The sequence below is a fragment of the Danio aesculapii genome, chromosome 11, assembly GCF_903798145.1.
Source record: "Danio aesculapii chromosome 11, fDanAes4.1, whole genome shotgun sequence".
Taxonomy (NCBI): domain Eukaryota; kingdom Metazoa; phylum Chordata; class Actinopteri; order Cypriniformes; family Danionidae; genus Danio; species Danio aesculapii.
The window spans coordinates 9,500,920-9,524,168 of NC_079445.1; the positions used below are offsets into that span (position 1 = coordinate 9,500,920).

Here is a 23,249-nt window from a genome sequence, read left to right on the forward strand (position 1 = left end):
AGGACTCTGTATATATAAAGGGATAAGTACTGTATACTTCATTATAATGTACTTATTATTGTAAGGGGTGGTCGGTTGTGTGTTGTTTAAAATCCTTGTGTCGGCGGCAGTGGTGTAGTGGTCAGTGCATTGACACATGCACACCGGTGCTCACAGTGAACCGAGTTCGATTCCCACCTTGCAGTCCTATGCTGATCCTTTCCCTCTCTCTGCTCCCCATGCTTTCCTGTCAATAATCTTAACTGTCCTGTACATTAAATGTGAAAACCCTGAAAAAATTATGATAAAAAAAATCCTTATGTATTTGGAGAAACAAAAGGAGGAACAAGAATAATCATAATCAACATTATGCCTTAATTTCCAGACCCATATGGTCATCATATACTGTTTGTTGTATGTAAAAGAGCAACATGCAGTAAATGTGCTACAAAAATGTTTGCTTTTGTTCTGAAAAACAAAAGATATGTGTAAATAGTTCCGTTTATCAAGGAGAGTCCATTTTACTTCTAACACTCTGACATTTTGTGCTGTAACAACTCATTTATTCATTTTCCTTCGGCTTAGACCTTTTATTTATCAGTGGTCGCCACAGCAGAATGAACCACCAACTTCATTCATTCATTCATTCATTCATTCATTCATTTTCCTTCGGCTTAGTCCCTTTATTCATCAGCGGTCGCCACAGCGGAATTCACTGCCAACTTATTTAGCATATGTTTTACACAGTGGATGCCTTTCCAGTCACAACCCAGTACTGGGAAACACCTAAACACTCTCGTATGCACACATATACACTACGGCCAATTTAGCTTATTCAATTCACCTATAGCACATGTTATTGGACTGTAGAGGGACATTACTCCGGAGGGGGGAGGGTTGGGGGGCGACTCAGAGTTGTGTTGGAACTCCGATTAAAAAATTTAAAAAAAATGAAAAAATATTTCTAATTTCGAATGTTTTATAATTTATAATATTTATAAATTTTCTTTTCACCTCAATTTTTCTTCCAGTTTCCCATGAAACCCTGTTGGACCATGTGTTAGAGCTTATTATGAACGAGAAGCCCCCAAACAGCACTAGCCTGTTTCTGAGTGAAGACTCTGAGAAGCCACAGCGTGCCGACGAAGGCCTCCACCGCCTGTGCCAAGTGTTACAGAAGCAGATATCAGGAAGCAGGAGAAAGATGGGCGGCATCACACGAAACGGCGTCAAGACGTTCCTGCGGAGGAACGCGTTTGTGATATTCACCGTTGCTGCTGTGGCTTTGGGTAAAGCAGTAAATCAGTGTGTGGATGTTTCCAGTACTAGTAGCACTGTTCAGAAGAGAACTGTCATGTTCAAAATTGTTTTACCAACTTCTGTCTCATTGACTATGTGTAGGGGTGGCACTGGGGTTTGCCCTGAGACCTCATAATCTGTCCATCAGGGAGGTGAAGTATTTCTCTTTCCCTGGAGAGCTGTTGATGAGGATGCTTCAGATGCTTGTTCTTCCACTGATTGTCTCCAGCCTTGTCACAGGTACACCAACAAACACATCACTCTCTATTGGAGTGACTATTTTATTAAAATGAATTTCTCTGTAGTTCTAGTGTTAAGACAAACATTAAACATTCAAATGGTTTAAGTTTCCTAAACTTATTGTTTTTTACAGTGTATTTATTTGAATTGTCTATTCAGAAACACCAAGTTTTCCACCAAATTATTAAGCAGCACAACTGATTAAAATAATAAGAAATGTTTACTGAACAATAATTTGACACTTAATACTTGGAGTAGCGATGGCTGAACAATTCAGTTTTAAATAACAGAAATAAATTGCAGTTTTAATGTTGAAACAGTTAATATTAAATTAATATTATTTAAAGGCACAATAAGAGGGACTGTAATTTCAGTATAGATGTGCTGATCATATAATTAGAAAATCTTCAGAAAGTTCACTAATTCCATTCAGCAAGTGAAACTTCTATAAAGTATACATTCATTCCACACAAACTGATATACATCAAGTGTTTTAATTTTGATGATTTTGATGACAACTAATGAAAACCCCAAATTCAATATCTTAGAAAATCACTTAAGACCAATACAAAGAAAGGATTTTTAGAAATCTTGGCCAACTGAAAAGTATGAACATGAAAAGTATGAGCATGTGCAGCCCTCAATACTTAGTTGGGGCTTCTTTTGCTTGAATTAATGCAGCAATGCAGCGTGGAGGCGATCAGTCTATGACACTGCTCAGGTGTTATGAGAGCCCAGGTTACTCTGATTGTGTCCTTCAGCTCTTCTGCATTGTTGGGTCTGGCATATTGCATCTTCCTCTTCATAATGCCCCAAAGATTTTCTATGGGGTTAGGGTCAGGCGAGTTTGCTGGCCAATTATGAACAGGGATACCATGGTCCTTAAACCAGGTACTGGTAGCTTTGACACTGTGTGCAGGTTTCAAGTCCTGTTGGAAAATGAAATCTGCATCTCCATAAAGTTGATCAGCAGCAGGAAGCATGAAGTGCTCTAAAACGTCCTGATATAGAGCTGCGTTGACCTTGGACCTTAGAAAACAAAGTGGAGCTACATTAGCAGATGGCATGGCACCCCAAACCATCACTGACTGTGGAAACTTTGCACTGGACCTCAAGTAAAGTGGATTGTGTGCCTGACCTCTCTTCCTCCACTCTCTGGGACCCTGATTTCCAAAGGAAATGCAAAATTTACTTTTATCAGAGAACATAACTTTGGAGCACTCAGCAGCACTCTAGTCTATCCCAGGCAAGACGCTTCTGATGCTGTCTGTTGTTCAAGATTGGCTTGACACAAGAAATGCGACAGCGGAAACCCATGTCTTTCATATGCCTGTGTGTAGTGGATCTTGAAGCACTGACTCCAGCTGAGTCCACTTTTTGTGAATCTCCCTTACATTTTTGAATGGGGTTTGTTTTACAATTCTCTCCAGTGTGCGGTTATCCCTATTGCTTGTACACATTTTTCTACCACTTCTTTTCCTTCCCTTTGCCTCCCTATGAATGTGCTTGGACACAGATCTCTGTGAACAGCCAGCCTTTTTTGCAATGACCTTTTGTGTCTTGCCCTCTTTGTGCAAGGTGTCAATGGTCATCTTGTGGACAACTGTGAAATCAGCCGTCTTCCCCATGATTGTGTAGCCTACGCCAGTGGTCCCCATCCACTGGGCACGGACTGGTAGCGGTCCCTGGATCAATTGGTACCGGGTCGCACAAGAAATCTTTTTTTTATTTCCGTTTTATTCATTATCTGAGTCTGAACAATCTTTTTATTTTGAAAAATAACCGTACTTGAGCAGTCACTTGAGTGCTAAAATTTAATCCACAAGCACCAAAATGAGTAAGAAATAGATGTCTTTGGAAAGTTTCTTTTCTAAGGGGAAAAGCCCAGTGAAGGACCCACGAACTGCCGAGGAATGGATCTGCAACCCGTTTGTCAACAAATCAGATGAATCCACCATGTCTGTGCAAGAAGATCAACTGCTGGCGGCCTTTTAGGGGCTGTTCGCTTATCGCATCTTTCCTAGAGCTTGCACAAGTTTGTTGTTTCCCATGGAGGTATACGGCTTGTGCACACAAGCGATACGCTTAAGCCTTCCAGACGCACGCAGTTGAATGAATTCCACAAACGCAAGTCACATGACAAGATTTGACCGATAAGCTTCATACTTTGTATAGAATATACACATTTTGGTAGACTAATTATCTCAGACAAACACAAAACACCCAAACTCTGCAGTGCTTTTTAATTTTCTTTATAAATAAAACTTGTATCAGAGTTGCAGCAATGGTTTGTCAGCTTGTCATCCTCTGAGAAAATGGTTAATGGTCTTCTAGCAACCTACACACCCCCTGGTCCACGGTAAAATTGTCAAGCGTTGACGGGTCCGCAGTGATAAAAAGGTTGGGGAACACTGACCTACAGAACTAGACTGAGAGACCATGTAAAGGCTTTTGCAGGTGTTTTGAGTTAATTAACTGATTAGAGTGTGGCACCAGGTGTCTTCAATACTGAACCTTTTCACAATATTCTCATTTTCTGAGACTCTGAATTTGGAGTTTTCAATAGTTGCCATAAAAATCATCAAAATTAAAAGAAATAAACCCTTGAAATATATCAGTCTGTGTGTAATGAATGTATACATTATACAAGTTTCACGTCTTGAATGGAATTAGTGAAATAAATCAACTTTTGAAGATATTCCAATTATTTGATCAGCACCAGTACATTCACATCTAGATATATTTTGTCACTTGGTGCTGCATGATTTTTTTTTTTTTGTAGGAATCTCATCTTTAGACAGCAAGGCCTCTGGAAAGATGGGAATTCGGGCCATCATCTACTACATGGTGACCACATTAATTGCAGTTTTCATCGGCATTGTGATGGTGATTATCATCAAACCGGGGTAAAGGCAGCAGAGATAGTCCAGTGGCCTCTAGTGGCAGCATTGAGCCAGTACAGGCCGCAGATGCTTTTCTGGACCTTATAAGGTGGGGAGAAAGTTTCACTTGTCCGATCTTTGTTTGTTCTTAAGATTTTACAGGACCTGATTTCCCTCATTTCTTACAGAAACATGTTTCCCCCAAATTTAGTCGAAGCCTGCTTTAAACAGGTTTGTACGTCTTCTCCTAATGCATGTGTCAATATATGATTAGTGTGATTTCAACAAGTAGGACATTGACTGTTGATCCTTGAACAACATTCCAATCAGCCAATCAGGATTAAGGGATACATTTACAGTGTAAGTTAAATTTAGGCTTACAGTTAGGATTGCTTCTACATGATTGTTATTGAACTATTATTCCCCTCTGATTTTGGGAATAATTTACAATAAAGGTTGGGTTTAGGGATTAGGTATTGATATTTTTTTTCGAACAAAAATTATAGATACATAGATGTTAATCCAGGATCACATACTACTTGGAAAAATCACACCCACCTCAATATACTCAGTTAAAATAATAAAATGAAATAATAATTATTATAAAAAACAACAAATAATACAAAAAAATTTGATTATTCTTAACTTATACTCCCTCGGCAAAATCTAATATCAGGGAAATTTTTGGCTTGCTTAGATTTGTTTGGTTTTTGGCTGCTTAGATGTCATCGGTTCACTTTGTGCTCATATTTCAGTTAAGGCAGGATGCTGTAGTTAAATAGTGTAGGAACTAGGGGCTCTATTTTGACGATCCATGCACAAAGTGCAAAGCACAAGGCGCAAACGCATTAAGGGAATGTCAGAATCCACTTTTGCTAATATAAGGACGGAAAAATCTGCTTTGCGCTGTGGCGCATGGTCTAAAAGGGTTGAGCTTATCTTCTTAATGAGTTATAGGTGTGTTTTGAGAATAAATCAAACAGAGTCTCATCTCCCATTCCGTTTAAGAGTCAGTTGAGTCGCGCTGTAGCGCATTTGCTATTTACATGACGTAAAATAAGTGTAAGTGGAAAAACTGAGCATTTTACTAGCAAGAAAACAGTTAAACAGAGCATCTACAGGGTGACAATGAGAGATAAGCCCTGAGTTATATCCTAATACACATGGTATGCCCCATATGGTCTAAAACCTGACAGGTGGGCAAATCTAAGCTTGTTTTTAATAAAAACAAATATATGCATTTAATAAATAATACTGCTAATAATAATAACATTATACAAAAGCAAATTGTCATGAATGAACTGAAAAAGCCCCCAGAGATGAAGAAGGCATGAAAGTATGGTTTTTATATTTATGTAGGCTAGAAAATAATATGTTTTGTAATATTTTAATCCTTTATATTTATATCCTATATATATCCTTATTATATCAATTTATATCATTAATATTTCAATTCTTTTTTTATATGTAAAGATATTTGCGTATTGCTCTACATCTTGTGTGTATTAAGCAGTGTGTAAGCGAGGCGCACAACTAACATGCTCTGCGCTGGACAATAGACTGGCTTTGTTCTGGTCTATAGAACAGACTATTATAGTTTCATAAAATAGCATCACGCCAGCAATGCGCCTCAACACGCCTCCTTTTTTTAGATCAGAACGACCATGGGCGCACATATGAGTGCAAATGCATTTGCTATTTAAACAGCGAGGTGCAAAATGTCAAAACAACTCTTGCGCCAAGCTGAAACTAGCAAACAACAATTGCATCGCACCTTGCTGTAAAAATATCCTGAAATTAGCAGTTTCATGTATTTCTAGAGTTCACACTTAGCTGATGATTGATTATAAAGCTTTTTTGGCATGCTGTCCCTGGAGAGAGCCCTGAAGTCATAAGATTCTCGAGCCTGGGGCTCCCTCCCGTTTGCAAGGCGAGAGGGGAGTTTGAGCTCAGGTAGATCTCGAGAACTCCCCTGCTGTAGTAGCTTATGAACAGATAGTGATTGCACTTAAAAGATATCTACTTACTTGGAGCATGTCTATGGTGCCAATTTGGATTAGTCAATTAACTTAAGTTGCATGTTTTTGGACGGTGGGAGGAAACCGGGGAACCCGGGGGAAACCCACGTGAACACAGGGAGAATGTGTAAACTCTACACAGAAACGTCGGCTGGCTTGGTAAGGACTAGAACTAGTGACGTTCTTGCTATGAGGCTACAGTATAATATAATGTAATGTGTATTTTCAATAGCGCATTTATTGTATATGGCCATACACCCGAAGCGCTTCACAATCATGAGGGGGGTCTCTCCTCACCACCACCAGTGTGCAGCTTCCACTTGGATGATGCGACGGCTGCCACAGGACAACGGCGCCAATACACTCACCACACACCAGCTATTGGTGAAGTGGAGAGACTGTGATTGGAAGGCCATGATCGTAAGGGCCAATTGAGGGACTTTGGCCAAACACCAGGGTTACACCCCTGCTCTTATACGAGAAGTGCCATGGGATTTTTAATGACCACAGAGAGTCAGGACCTTGGTTTAACTTCTCAACCGAAAGAACAGTGTGAACCACTGGGCCACCGTGCCTCCCATCTAGGAAAGGAGGAGTAGAGGGGGAAGGGGGGATTCTTCAAAATGAAGATGGCTGTTATATAGAACTTAGGGTATTTATAGTGGGTTAGGAATCGTCGGATTGGTGAATTATGAATTGAATCATGCGGGGCCAGCTGCAAGCAATCATAAGCACATGATCCTCTCGAAATTAGTTCATAAATAAACTTAACTTTGTAATTCATGTTTTTTAATCCCCCACATCCCCCCACCCTTTTTATTTGTGCTTTTGAATTGTATTATGGGACATATTTATCTTTCTTCCAACAACTTGAGAAGTTTAAAAAAGTGACTTTTATAAACATTTTTAATAGTTTAAAGTCTAATATTGCCTGGGTTCGTGTTGTTTATTATGGTACAAAATCCTTGTAATACCTGCCAGCACATTTTCTGTTATTTTACAGAGTTTTCTAAATATTAATTTATATCCATTATATTATTTCAAACTACTAAAATGTCAATAAAAGTCTCTTTGTTAAACTGTAGTGCTGAATTTTCAACATCAAAAGTCGACAGAGCAGAGATCAACATCCCATGATGCAATTCACAACCATAAATAAATAGAAAACACATAAAATGAAAACTGTTTGATATATTTTTTACAGTACATATATATTGTAAGTGCTGATGAAGTGGAGATTTATGGCTCAAAACTGTCCCAGTGTTCACCTTTTCATTGCTTGTTTGGTTCACACCAGTGTTCAGATGACAGTGTCCATTTATACTTATAAATAAACTTAAATTGCTAAAAAAAAACTATTAATAAATTAAATAAACTCCACTAACAGAGCAATCATTTGTTTTAAAGGAAGCAAATTATTTTTCATTCCAAAAAAGCTTTCCTAAATAAAATATATTACTAATTATCCTTGTTTTTTTGCAGTACAAAACACTATACAAGAAAACCGTGCTGACAAAAAATGTCACCATCGTGGTGAATGCGACAGAGAACATCAACTCTACTGATCTCAGCCAAATGTACAACTTCAGCACAGTCCTGCAGACCATCCAGGAGACGGTGGAGGAGGCCGTCCCAGTCTCTGGCTCTTCCAATGGGGTGAACGCCTTGGGCTTGGTAGTTTTCTCCATGTGCTTTGGATTAGTGATCGGAAACATGAAACAGCAGGGCCAGGCTCTCCGGGACTTCTTTGACTGCCTGAATGAAGCCATAATGCGCTTGGTGGCCATCATAATTTGGTTAGTGTCTGATTAGGACGTTAGATAAGGCAATTAGGCAGTTATTTTTACAGTGACATGACACAATTTTTTTCTTTTATTTATTTATTTTTTATATGATCAGACCTTTTCGTGCAAGGCAAGGTTACTCCAGGTTATAAAATGTTATGTGGTAAAACTTTGAGTATAATATTTCTAAAGGAGCTGTTGACATGGAATTGAACCAGATTTTGGTAAAAGCCTAAATAATACAAACATAAAAATAAAACAAAAATAAAATTTGCAAAATGAGTTGTGTGTGATAACAATAAAATGACACAAGGAGAAGGTACTGAACTACTAAAATAGTATATAAGGCTATTTTGGTGATGGCAGCTTAAAGACGCCGCTCATATGGAAAATGACATCACATTAATTGCTCGGGTGTGAGTTTTTCACAGACTTCAACAGAGTGTAAAAATCTTAATGGTTCGGTGGGTCTCTTCTATTAGATCTGATCTTTATTTTGTATTTTCTATTGGATTCAAGTCAGGTGATTTTCTGGGCCATTCTACAGCTTGATTTTCTTTCTCTGAAAGCATTTGAGAGCTTCCTTGGCTGTGTTTTGGATCATTGTCTTGCTGAAATGTCCAACCTGGTTTCATCTTCATCATCCTGCTAATGTAGATGTTGGACTGAAGCAGCTAATATTCATTTATAATGATGAAGGCCAGAGAGTTCCTTAAGAACTACTGAGAGATTTCAGCTGCTGTCTTTTTTTTTTTTTCAATTCAATTCACCTTTATTTGTATAGCGCTTATACAATGTAGATTGTGTCAAAGCAGCTTCACATAAAATGTCACAGTAAATAGGAACAGTGTAGTTCAGTTTGTAGTGTTGTTAGTGTCTTACTTTCACTGCATCTGTACACCTCCCTTTCTTCATGTGTTCAATAATTTTTCCCTGTGTCGTTTATTTTATTAAGCATAACCTAATTTGTAAACGAATTTGTTTTGTTTTCTTTGCATATTCAATTCATCTTTATTTCTATAGCGCTTTTACAATGTAGATTGTATCAAAGTAGCTTAGCATAGAAGTTCTAGTAAATTGAAACTGTGTCAGTCCAGTTTTTTGCATATATGGATTTCTTTGGTTCTTACCAATATCCTGTGAAAATTTAAAGTCAGCAGCACCTTTAGAAATATGTTTTTTGAGTAAAATGGTGATGTTCAACACTTATTTCCCCCTTTATAATTTTCCGTAATTTGTGTTTTCTGTTTAAGGTTGTGAATTGGATTATGGGATGTTAATATTTCCTCTATCAACTTTTGATGTATAAAATTAAACTCTACAGTTTAACAAAGTGACTTTCATTGACATTTCAGTAGTTTAATATAACGGATAAGAAATAATATATGGAGAAATAAGTCTGTAAAATAACAGAAAATGTACTGGCTGTTTATTACAAGGTTTTTACCGTAATATACTACACCAACCCAGACAAGATATAACTTTAAAGTATTAAAAATGCTTATAAAAGTCGCTTTTTACAACTTTTATTTTGTTTTTACAACAATAAAAAATAAATAAATAAAATAAAACACAAAATACAAAAAACTGCTAATTTACGGATATTTTTAGAGTGTATATATATATATATATATATATATATATATATATATATATATATATATATATATATATATATATAAATATTACTAATTTAATCTTTGCTTTTTTAAAATCATGGAGTAGTTTTGGAAACCCATTTTTGCGTCAGCCGAGTAAGAATATGTTGCTGTAAGTCATAACAAATAATGTCACAATAATGACGGTAAATTACTTAAATTTGCTTTCATTCATTCATTTTCTTTTCGGCTTAGTCCCTTTATTAATCTGGGGTCGCGCTACCCAGTGTGCCACCACGTCACCTTAAATTTGCTTTACAAACACAAATTAATGTCGGAATGTTTTGTAAAACACTCGTAATTACTGTAATAATGAGACAATTGCATATAATGTTACAAATTATACAAATTATAGCAAAGTAATTACATGCTAAGTAATCATTATTACAATAACTATTATAATTAAAATGAATCTTTTAAAATAAATATAATGCATTTTTAACTGTTTTATTATTACATTTCACCTGAAGTGTCATTTTTTGTGAGAAAATAAACACATTATTTTATTTATTTTTCAATTTGTGAGAAAATAAACACATTATTTTATTTCTTTTTAAATTTTCAATTTTAATAAGATAAGTTATAATTATGAGAAACATTTATAATGCCACATACAAATAAAAAAAAAGTTTATTCTAAAGGATGCAAAAGTCACTTTTATAAGGGGTTTAAACACAGTTGTGTGGCAACAGCCTGTGAATAAAATCAGCCACTAATGGTAGAAATAAATCAGTTAGACTTTTTATAATCTTTATAATCTTTGATGGACATTTTCTTTTGTTCATGTCATCAGAGGGGGAAAGCATAGAAAGCTCAGAAGCATGAAAAGCAGTTTTTCACAGAGATATCATTATTTCTGTTTTGAATCTGCCACTATGCTGACACATAGGTGTTTGTAGCTCTGCCCTCTTTTTAAAAGAGCACAATCTCATTTGAATTTAAAGTGACAGCCACTAAAACACCACACTTAGGATCAAAACCTAAAAGGGGCAGTTTAAAAGAGTTATAAAACATTATTTGTGTGATATTTTAAGCTGAAACTTAAAACATGTAATGACCATTCTTTATTATGATTCAAAGATTCATATTTGTGTCAAACACAGGCTTCCATACATTTACTAGAAAAAAAATCATAAATAATTTAACATTGAAATCAAATCAATTTTAAAGCCTCACTTTGTTTGTGTTTGCAGAAGCCTAATTTATTAGTGTAAACTGCTTTCTCTGTTGCGCAGGTACGCTCCAGTGGGAATCCTCTTCCTGATAGCAGGGAAGATAGTGGAGATGAAGGATCTGGCTCAGGTTGGAGGGCAGTTAGGGATGTACACGGTGTCTGTGATTGTGGGGCTGCTCATCCACGGCCTGTTGGTTCTGCCTCTGCTCTTCTTTGTGGTGACCAAGAAGAATCCGTTCACCTTCATCACTGGGCTACTGCAGGCTCTCATCACTGCTCTGGGCACTTCGTCAAGGTACAAACATATTCTTATTATTTACAAATCTCAGAGCAACACATCTGAGTAATCTGATGTTGTAAAAATAGCTTGAGCAGTGTTGCAGATGATCCATCTATTTTATATACAGTTTTTATTTTTGTTTTATTTCCCAAGTGATGTTTTGTAGACCAAGATTTTCATAGAATTTCCCATTATGTTTTTTCTTCTGGGGAAAGAGAAATTTTTTGTTAGTTTAGTTAGATCAGGGGTGCCCAAACTTTTTCATATGAAGGGCGAAAAACAAATAACATTGAGAGCCATGGGCTGAAGCCGTAAATATACCAAACTAAATTAAATTAAAGTTGCCATGGGTAATTTCCTAATTTATTTAATAATATTTAAAAATAAATAGAAAGGGCATCATGATGGCGCCGTGGGTAGCACAATCGCCTCACAGCAATAAGGTCGCTGGTTCGAGCCCCGGCTGGGTCAGTTCTGTGTGGAGTTTGCATGTTATCCAAGTGATCTTGTGGTAAGCACACGTTACTGTAAGCAAATTGCAGAGATGTGTATTGGAGCTTTGAGGAACTGCCACACCAGGAGGACTCCTCCTATGCTCAGAATGTCCCAGTAGTCCTTCATTCGCATAGAAAAAATTGTATATTATATTTTCTCAGCTTACAGACATAATCTGAGAATTTAATTGAAAACAAACAGGAAGTGCATTTTTTAGATTTCAATTTTCGATTACAGGGACAAAATATTTTTTTTCTTAATGACATGCACAGATGAATTGTTCACCATAAAATCAGCAATGTGAGCTATCAAAATTATATGATTAGTGTTGATTTCATCTGTACTTTAAATTATGATATCGAAAATTAAATGTACAACTGCATTATTGCAGTCTTTGTAAAACAGTTAAATACCAGCCATTCACCTTTTATTCACACAGTGCGATCCTATAGTATTAGTATTTTACCTGTCTTCCTCAGTTCTGCCACCCTGCCCATTACTTTCCGTTGTCTTGAAGAAAACAACCACGTGGACAAGAGAGTTACACGTTTTGTGCTGCCGGTCGGAGCCACAATCAACATGGATGGCACAGCTTTATACGAAGCCGTGGCAGCCATTTTCATCGCTCAGGTCAATGACATGGATCTGAACTTTGGCCAGATCCTCACCATCAGGTTAGTTTAATAGCCACTACAGTGCAGCATTGTTTCACATCATTTTAGCAAACAAAGATTCTCATAATTGCAAACAATATACAGTTGAAGTCACAATTATTAGCCCTCCTGTGAATTTTCTGGCCGAGGAGGAAGATGATACAGGTACTTGACTGGCCTGTCTATAGCCCCGATCTGTGTCCAATAGAAAATGTGTGGTGCATTTTAATTATTAGCTCTCCTGTGAATTTTCTGTCTGTGGAGGAAGAGGATACAGGTACTTGACTTGCCTGTCTGCAGTCCTAACCTGTGTCCAATAGAGAATGTGTGGTGCATTTTAATTATTAGCCCTCCTGTGAGTTTTCTGTCTGCGGAGGAAGAGGATACAGGTACTTGACTGGCCTGTCTACAGTCCTGACCTGTGTCCAATAGAGAATGTGTGGTGCATTTTTAAGCACAAAATGCGACAATGAAGACCTTGTACTGTTACCCACCAAGATTTTTTTGCAGGAAGATTTGGGACAAAAGTACACCTGAATACTTGTTTATTATGAAAAATAAATAAATAAATAAATAAAAAATATGAGGAACACATTAAATAATGTTTGTTTCATTGTCTGCACTGAATTACAAGTCAAAATAAATTTAGAAGTCACCACTTTATTATTTTTTTAGAAGCATTTTCCATACTGTCACAACTTTTTCTGATTTGGTGTTGTAGTGAAATATTATACTGTAATCATGGCAAAGTAAAAGAAATCAATTATTAGAAATTAATTATTAAAACTATTATGTTTACATATGTGTTGAAAAAAATCTTGCTTCCGTTAAACAGAAATTGTGAATATATATATTCAGGAGGGCTAATAATTCTGACTTCAACTGTATCCTGTAACTTATTTAGCATAAATATGTAAAAAGCCCTCATGTTTCCTGCAGTATTACAGCAACCGCCGCTAGCATCGGAGCAGCAGGCATCCCTCAGGCTGGGCTGGTTACTATGGTGATAGTATTGACATCGGTAGGACTGCCCACAGAGGACATTACCCTGATCATCGCGGTGGACTGGTTCCTGTGAGTCTCTTTCAAATGTCACGTTGAAGCAGTAGAGAGCACTCTCTCAAAGGTTATTGATACATAATGCAGACTGCTAATCTGAAGGAGTGTTAGCAATGTTCAAACATCCTGCTTTAATATTGTGGCCCTATAATACTGAACAATGAAATGAAAACATTGAATATTTCTCTTCAGTTAATGAACCAAGACCGAAGCTGTTTTAAGTGTTTTTCTTAAAACTATTAGCAACAATATTTAACTCCATTCAATTTAAGTTTATTTGTATAGCGCTTTTCACAATAGTTATTGTTTCAAAGCAGCTTTACAAAAGGTGCATATTATTGCATTACAATCAAATTCGCAAAAGTTAAGGTATTATTAGTTACCATTACTTTATTAGTTACTAATAACTAGGCCCACACGGAATCTGCACGTGCAGAAATTTGCAGATTTCCACAGATTTTTAGCCCCTCATTGAGTCTATGTACAGTATTTACTTGGATAAATGTGTGTAGATTTATATTTATTCAGTTTTTAAATTCATTTCACTAATGTTGTGAAATAATAATAATAATAATTATTATTATAATATTAAAATGTTCACATGATTTATTTAAAATACAGTTTGTAAAGTAATATGTTCTGTCTTTTAATAGAGATATTATTTAAGAGACTTGCTTTGTTTACCAAATAAGTGGATCTAATTGGATTTGCTTTGTAAGGCAAGGCAAGTTTATTTATATAGCACATTTCATACACAGTGGCAATTCAAAGTGCTTTACATAAACAGGAATAAAAGAAACAAGTATAAGAGAAATAAAAAACAAATAATAGAAATGGTAAAAATAGAAATAAAATAAAATAAAATAAGAGCAGATAAAATGTGTTATAAAAGAATTAAAAAGAAGAGAAAAACATAGTAGTTCGATCTGTCGGACGTAGCACAGTGCTCATTCAGTAAAGGCACAGCTAAACAGATGTGTTTTCAGTCTTGATTTGAACGTGCCTAATGTTGGAGCACATCTGATCATTTCTGGAAGCTGATTCCAGCAGCGAGGGGCGTAGTAGCTGAAAGCCGATTCACCCTGCTTTGACTGAACTCTTGGGATTTCTAATCTATTTGATCCTAAAGATCTGAGTGATCTGTTAGGTTTGTATTCAGTGAGCATATCTGTAATGTATTGAGGTCCTAGGCCATTTAGTGATTTATAGACCAGTAATAATACTTTAAAATCTATTCTGAATGTAACTGGGAGCCAGTGTAAAGACCTGAGGACGGGTGTGATGTGCTCTGATTTCCTGGTTCTGGTCAGAATTCTGGCCGCAGCGTTCTGGATGAGCTGCAACTGTCTGACTGTCTTTTTGGGAAGGCCAGTGAGGAGGCCATTACAGTAATCCACCCTGCTGCTGATAAAAGCATGAACAAGTTTCTCTAAGTCTTCACAGGAAACAAAGCATCTAATTCTTGCAATGTTTTTGAGATGATAGTATGCTGATTTACTAACTGTTTTGATATGACTATTAAAACTCAGATCTGACTCCAGAGTCACACCGAGATTTTTGACCTTATTTTTTGTTGTTTGACCCTTAGAGCCAAGGTACGCATTCACCTTGAGAACCTCATCTCTGTTCCCAAACGCAATCACTTCAGTTTTCTCTTTGTTTAACTGAAGAAAGTTTTGGCACATCCAATTGTTAATTTCATCAATGCATTGGCAGAGGGTGTCAATGGGGCTGTAGTCATTAGGCATTAAGGCTAGGTAGATCTGAGTGTCATCAGCATAGCTGTGATAGGAGATTTGGTTTTTTCTCATTATTTGGCTCAGAGGGAGCATATAAAGGTTGAACAGGAGAGGTGCCAGAATCGAGCCTTGTGGGACTCCACATGTCATGGGTGTCCACCTCGACCTATGGTCACCTATACTGACATAGTAACCTCTTCCTTCAAGGTAAGATCTGAACCATTTGAGGACCGTCCCAGACAGCCCAACCCAGTTTTCCAGCCTATCCAGAAGTATGCTGTGATCGACAGTGTCAAATGCGGCACTGAGATCGAGCAGTACCAGCACTGTTAGTTTGCCTGAATCTGTATTTAGGCGGATGTCATTGATTATCTTTATAAGGGCGCTCTCTGTACTGTGATGTGGTCTGAAACCAGATTGATAATTGTCCAAACATCCCTTGAAGTTTAAGAACTTGTTAACCTGGTTAAAAACAACTTTTTCAATGATTTTGCCAATGAAAGGGAGATTCGAGATGGGCCTGTAATTGCTCAATATGGTGTTATCCAAGTTGCTCTTCTTCAAGAGGGGTTTAACAACTGCAGTTTTAAGTGAGTTAGGAAAAATCCCTGAGAGAAGTGAAGCATTCACCACTTTTAGAAGATCCATTTCTAAACAGGTAAACACCGTTTTAAAGAATGATGTGGGGAGCGTGTCGAGACTGCAGGTTGATGTTTTCATAACTTGCACGATCTCTTCTAAGGTTTGACCATTAATTACCATGAAATCGGACATAATGTCTGATTTCTTAAGTTGTGGTTGAGTTAATCTGACTTCGACACAATTTGGCTGATTGGATGAGCTGATTGCCTTTCTGATATTATTGATCTTGTCAGTAAAGAAATGAGCAAACTCATTACATTTGCTTTCAGAGAGTAGCTCACTGGGAATCCGACTGGGGGGGGTTGTGAGTTTCTCTATCGTTGCAAAGAGTTTACGAGCATTGTTTACGTTGCTGTTTATAAGGCTTGAGAAGAAAGTCTGCCTAGCAGTTTTTAGTTCCATATTAAAAGCACGAAGACTGTCTTTATAGATATTATAATGGACTACTAGTTTCGTCTTTCTCCACATACGCTCAGCTTTTCTGCACTGTCTTTTCATTATTTTAATTCTTGGGGACCTAGACCAAGATCCCCTTTGCCTGCTAGTTATCTTCTTGGCTTTAACAGGAGCAATGTCATCTATGACATTTTTAACTTTAGAATTAAACAAATCAAGGAGAGAATCAACAGAGTCTGCAGATATACTTGGTGCTAGCGATATGGCCTTCATAAACTGCTCATTAGTGTTCTCATTTATGCATCTCTTTCTGACAGAGACAGATCTGTCTTTAATAGCTGGAGTGATCAATATGTCAAAGAAAATACAGAAATGATCAGATAGTGCAACATCCTTAACAACAGTTGATGAAATGTGTAAACCCTTAGTTATAAGTAGATCAAGAGTGTGTCCACGATTGTGTGTGGGTCCTTGAACATGCTGAGTCAGATCAAAAGTGTTGAAAACAGTCATCAGTTCTTTTACAGCATTGATTTCTGGATTATCAATGTGAATATTAAAATCCCCAGCAATGGTAAAATAGTCAAATTCAGAGGTTACTAATGATAACAGCTCTGTAAAATCATCAATAAAAGCTGGAGAATATTTTGGAGGTCTGTAGATAATGATCAGTAAGATACGTGGAGCACCTTTTAGTGCACCTTTTGTAAACATTAAGTAAAAGTTTAAAATGCATTATTTGTTGATTTCATATATTAAATTTATAGTTACGATACTCCTAGAATCATTCCGCATAAATCCGCAGATTTTTTTACAAAATTCTCAGCCAAAATATCAAAAAATGTCCGCAGATTCTCTCTGGCCCTACTAATAACTTTAACTAATAAACTATTACCTAATAGCTTAATATAATATGTATAGATTTTTTGAAAACGTATGAACATTTTTAAAGCTGTACTTTGTTTTATATCATTGTTACATCAAATTACTAAGAACAAAAACAAAAAAAGACCAAAAAATTGAATTAGTGCTTATTTGGGATGCAACGTTAATTATGCAACGTTGTTAATTTCACTATAAACCATGCTTTAATTCGTCACAGTTAATTATTTGTAAAGGCTTCTCACTGTGCACTAGTTTAAAGTTACGAGCTTTTACACTGAGGCTAATACCCACACACACTGGATTAACTATGGCTGAGGCTATTAATTAAGGGCCATTCACATACTGCGTCTTTTGTGTACACAAGTTCGTTATTTCCAATGGAGCCACGTGGCTTGCGCACATCTTGGGAGCAACATGCTCACGCTTTCCAGGCGCACTTAGTTGAAAGAATGCCGCAAATGCACTGACAAGAACTGATCAAAAGTGCCTTTTAGACAGAGGTTCAACAACCTTTGACTACATTTGTTCTCTTTAGAAGGGAAATACTTAGCTAATATATTGCGTAGATTTACATTAGACAAATTTTATTTATTTTCACTGTAAAATTATTACTTACAGTTGAAGTCAGACTTATTAGCACCACATTTTTTTATTCTTTTTTAAATATTTCCCAAATGATGTTTAACAGAGCAAGGAAATTTTCACAGTATGTCTGATAATATTTTTTCTTCTGGAGAAAGTCTCATTTGTTTTATTTAGGCTAGAATATAAGCAGTTCTTAATTTTTTACTTTTTTTCCCTATCCTGCCTAGTTAACCTAGTTAGGCCTTTAAATGTCACTTTAAGCTGTATAGAAGTGTCTTGAAAAATATATATCAATATCTATATGTCATCATAGCAAAGATAAAATAAATCCGTTATTAGAAATGAGTTATAAAAATATTATGTTTAGAAAAGTGTTGAAAAAATTGTCTCTTCGTTAAACAGAAATTAGGGGAAAAAATAAACAGGGGGCCTAATAAGTCTGACTTCAACTATATGTTTAAATGTCAAAATCTTTTTCACTTATTTTAAAGTCCAAACAGAGAAATTGACTATTGTTTGTTTTTCATTAATTATTTATGATGTATTATTTGGTTACTAAGCTGCAATAAATAAAACTTTAAAATATAAGGAATTTTCATGTGATTTTCTAAACTAGTAGTGTTTTGAAATAAATTAATGCATAGTAAACGGTGTAAATGTGTGTGATTATTCCTCAGACTATAATCGTACAACCAAAACCTACAGTATAATGGCTGGATCTCTAGTGCTTATGTTTTAAATGCAGAGTCTAGGGCAGGACAGTAAATTTAACATTGTTCCCTCTTCTGGTGTCATCGGTCTCAAATATGAATGTGAAAAAAGTGTTAGTTGTACTCTCCTATTAACTGCACTCTAAGTTTACTCAACTGTGATGACTTACGCTGCTGAGACCCTTGGATATGTAAAATGGGTCCATTTAGTGCTTATTTGAACTATAAAATATGGAACTTTTTCACCTAACTATGCATCAGAATGACAATATTACTTATAGGTACAGTAGGAAAGCAGGGAGGATATTGCCTTTCTTGTTGCTCTTCAACTAAAAACTAGTATTTTATTATAGTCGTGTGTTGTTGTAAATATATCAACAGGTAGCACCAGTCTATTTGATTACACTTACGTTTACTGTACAAGCATAACATTTTAATGTTTGCAGTACAAACCTCTTTCTATACCTAAGGTGCATTCTTTTCTTTCTATTTATTAAAAACAAAACTGTCACTTTTCTAATTTAAATCGACACAAAGATTAAATAAATAAAAAAAATAACAGGCTCATTCACATATTTCAGGATCTGGGTCATTATTAAATAGAGACAAAACCATATTTAATACAAGACACTACATGATGTTTCAATCTCTGTCAATCACTCTGATATGCAGTTACAATGAATACACTGTCTTTAATTATTTCTACCATTGACTGTATGAAAGTTAATACTACATAAACTTTAATACGTTGTAAATGCAAAACTAAATGTCGAAATTAAAATAGCAAAATTTTTGCTGGAGGAGTGAATGCTGCAAAAACTTTACAGTAGATGGGAAACCGATTGCTCCCCATGACGTATTGTAAACTGTATCTGTTACAAAGAACTGCAGACATTATTTTACAATATTTATCTTTTCTGCTGTGGTCTGTAGATCAAATGAAGAATGAGCTGAAATGCTGAGTAGCTGAAGCCTGCTGCTGTTTTCATACCAAATTTAAAGGCGATCACTTATTTCGTGAGGCTAATCACTAAAATAGTAAAATAATGTTTACAATGTAATTGTAAATAGTTTAAGCCCCCCTAAAATTGGCCTAGTGATGCCCATGGGTGACTGTTTATAGTGTGTGTGTTATAAAAAAAGAGTTAGATCAAATGTGTTTTCGACTACCTACCTGGAAGTGCTGTCCATTTGGAATCAATTTAACAAAAACAAATAATACATTTCATTTACCTTTAGACATTTAGCAGACACTTTTGTCCAAAGCAACTTACGATTTGAGGAGGCATTCATGATTTAGCAAGAAGAGGCAATATACACAAGAAGGGCTAATTACGCAAAAGAACAGTTAGTGCTCAGAGAATTAAGTGCTAGAGTAAAAAAGGCAAGTGTTTTTTTTTTTCATATATATATATATGAGTATATTGAGACAATATAAGAGATATTGTCAAGCCCACTCACCAAACCGGGTAAATATTGTTCCAGCTCACTTTAATTTTATAGCACATTTACAACAGCCACAAGGGGCCTCATGTATCACGCTGCGTACGCCAGGTTTCACGCTCACCTTTGGATTTACTAACGATGAAATTAACGTGAGAAGGTGAGAAGGTCCAACTTCATGTCTGGCGTACGTGTATTTCATGTGTGTTTGTTTTATTTCCAATGGCGACTACTAGAGGCAATTGTGTTAAATTGCACACTACAAAGTATCGCACCAACACATGTGAAAAACATTGCTATTAATTTATAATTGATAAAATGGGTTAATTGACACAATATATATATATATATATATATATATATATATATATATATATATATATATATATATATATATATATATATATATATATATTTTTTTTTTTTTTTTTTTTTTTTTTTACCAATTATGTGATTTAGAACATATAAATGCTTTTGCAAATGTATACGACCCTTAGTCTATGGCAATGGCAGTGTTGGCCTTATTAGAGGACATTGTCAATGGTTGAATCTGAAGGCTCCAAGGTGGCAGGGCGCGCGATGGGTGGCTTCTTGTTGAGTGATGTATTTAAAGATATTATTCCAGCTAAGTTGTTTTTTTATTTAAAATTTTTTTTTATTGAACGTAATTATTTAACTGCATATCAGAAGGCCGCAGTTATCCATTAAAGACATGGCTGTTAACAACCCACAAACTGACCAAAAGCGCAGATACATTGATGCCCCTTCTCACACTCGGTCGGTTGTAGAGCGGGTGATTGGGCAGCTGAAATGCCGGTGGCACTGCCTTGAGAGCGGAGGGGTGCTGCTATACCGCCCTAAACGAAGTGTACCTCTAATACATCTGTGTCTCCCACAGACACAGATACTACTACAGACAATAAAGTGTCGCCCACAATTGAGGCAACTCTCTTCTCAAAGGGTGTTAGTTAAGTATCCCCTGTTCCCCCGCCTCTTTGGTCCACACTTTGATGGTGCACCACTGTTCTCCTCTTAACCTGCACCTTTACATCGGACCATTTCTTTTTTTATTTCGTTCAGTGCAAGGTTTGGACCCCACTGCATTAACCGCGTCAGCTAAACTCTCCCACTCTATTTTTTTTCTTTTGTTATTCATTTCGGAGAACAAACTTGCAAATAACACAGTTTTTCTCCGGTCTACCTCCGATACGAGCAAAAAAGTGGAGTCATTAACATATTTATAAGGGGGAGGAGGCAGGATGGGGTTTTGCGCTCGTGCACGTGCACTCAGTTTTACTTTAATTCAGATGTACAAAGAGAATATGCGTGGGATTCCACTTACGCAGTGTTTCATACATCTGATTTTTTTACTGGGTACCCACATTTACAGCTTTGTCCGTACGCAATGTTTTAGTATGAATTCAATGCAAGTCTTTGTACATGAGGCCCCAGGTGCTTTACAGAAAGGCAGGTTTATCAGACAAAGAAATCACACAAAATAAAAACCTACTGCTTAAATGAAAAAGCTAAGGTAAACAAGTGGGTTTTTAGCAGAGACTTGAAAACATACAAACATGGGGATGTTCTAATATGTAAAACCAAGATACTGCAAATCCATTTTTTCCCTCTATGCTTGCCACATTATTGTTGCCATATAATTGCATTAAAAAAACAGTTAACAATAACAACAGAGTGAGTAAATAAAGTTACTAAGCCACATTCTGAGGTCACATCAGGGCTTGCAAAATTTCTAAATTCCTGGTAGCCTTTTGTGCAAGCACAGCTCAGTTTTTGGTAGTCCAAAATAAGTTAAAGTGTCCTGAAAAATACATTATTTATTAAAAAATACAATATGTAAAAGGATTATGATGGCATTCATTATAGCCAATTACCCCAAAAGAAAATAGCCCCAGGATGTTGGGCTAGAAGTTCTGCAAGGCCTGCATATTGTCTTTAACTTGTTGATATTTCTGATGAGGAGGCTCGGTTTACAGTCCCAAAATTCCTGATGTTGTTTGATGCATAAATAGAAAGAACAAATTATTTCTGAGCCATTCATTCCCCAGTATTCACAAACATGCTCTCTGTAGATGCATATTACACAAGAGTTTCATATCAGATTTTTAAATAACCAGACCGAACCGCAGAATAAACAAGAACAGAATCTTTAAAAGTTCATCTCTACATATCAATGAAATACCACACAGAGGTGCACAATAATTAAACAAAGGTGTTCCCTGTCGTTTCTCATTTTAAAAACATTAGTTTTATCCAAGCAAAGTTTAGTTTAAAAATGTCTCCTTCAGTATTATGTGAATGTCTGAATAGATAAAGCGAAGAGCAGAAGTCGACATGCCCACATTCCCTTCGACATCTTGTGCATCTAACAAGATCTCGACACTTAACACCTTGAAAACACCCTAGCAACTCTGTAGTAACATAATAAAAACACTTCACTTTCAACAATTAAGCTACACCTCAGAGACCATCTGCCACACTCCAGCATTGGGGTGTTTTTGAGGCGTTAATAATGTGTAAAAAGGGTTTGATGTAAATATTTTCATGTGCTTCTTCAGGGATCGACTCAGGACCACCACCAACGTTCTGGGAGATTCGTTTGGCGCGGGGATTGTTGAGCATCTGTCGCGGCAGGAACTTCAGAACCAAGATGTACAAATCAGCAACTCTGTGATCGAGGAAAATGACAAGCCGTACCAGCTGATCTGTCAGGAGAACGACTCTCTCAAACACCGCAACAGTGAAACCACCATGTAACAATCCTCACACATTTATAGCTCACACCTGTAAGCACTGTTATTTTTCTGAAAATCAGAGGCGTGCTATTTAAAATATTGGAAAGACGACAGATATTAGTGTGATAACAGTGTGTTGACAGACGTATGGTTTTTGTGTTAAATTAAAGATTTCCAATATATTGTAGCACCCAATTCAAACACTATGCTAGTTTTATAATGCTGATTTAAGACTGTTAAAACATTGAGGTCTTTTAAAATTAACAAATAAATATTGTTGATTAATATCATTAAACCAGCATAATTTACATGACCTTTTTTACATCTGGTATTAGGATGTGTTTTGGTCAGATCACAAGTAAAGGACTTCTTTAAATGGAAAACTTACAATATTAAAGCTAAACTTAAAAATGAGTTTAGTAAGTGTGGAGGTCTTTTGTGGCTGTTTCAACACTTTCCAACAATTTGAGCGTGTGCACGAAGTTTCTGTTTACATCTGGTCATGCCTTTTCTCTGATCAGAAAGCTGTCTCATTTGTAAAAGCGGCTCAGTTTACATTTGGCTAGATAAAAGCG

General features: G+C 36.2%; 1 protein-coding gene across 1 annotated transcript; it reads left to right on the forward strand.

Annotated features, from left to right (window-relative positions):
- Nucleotides 1-1,036: 1,036 nt before the first annotated feature.
- On the forward strand, nt 1,037-22,765 carry slc1a6 (solute carrier family 1 member 6). The gene is given in 10 exon segments (XM_056468730.1): nt 1,037-1,268; nt 1,381-1,518; nt 4,301-4,422; nt 4,424-4,509; nt 4,589-4,631; nt 7,901-8,214; nt 11,096-11,329; nt 12,289-12,483; nt 13,402-13,536; nt 22,498-22,765. Coding segments are annotated over 10 exon segments (1,683 nt in total). The 5' UTR covers nt 1,037-1,051; the 3' UTR covers nt 22,697-22,765.
- Nucleotides 22,766-23,249: the final 484 nt, after the last annotated feature.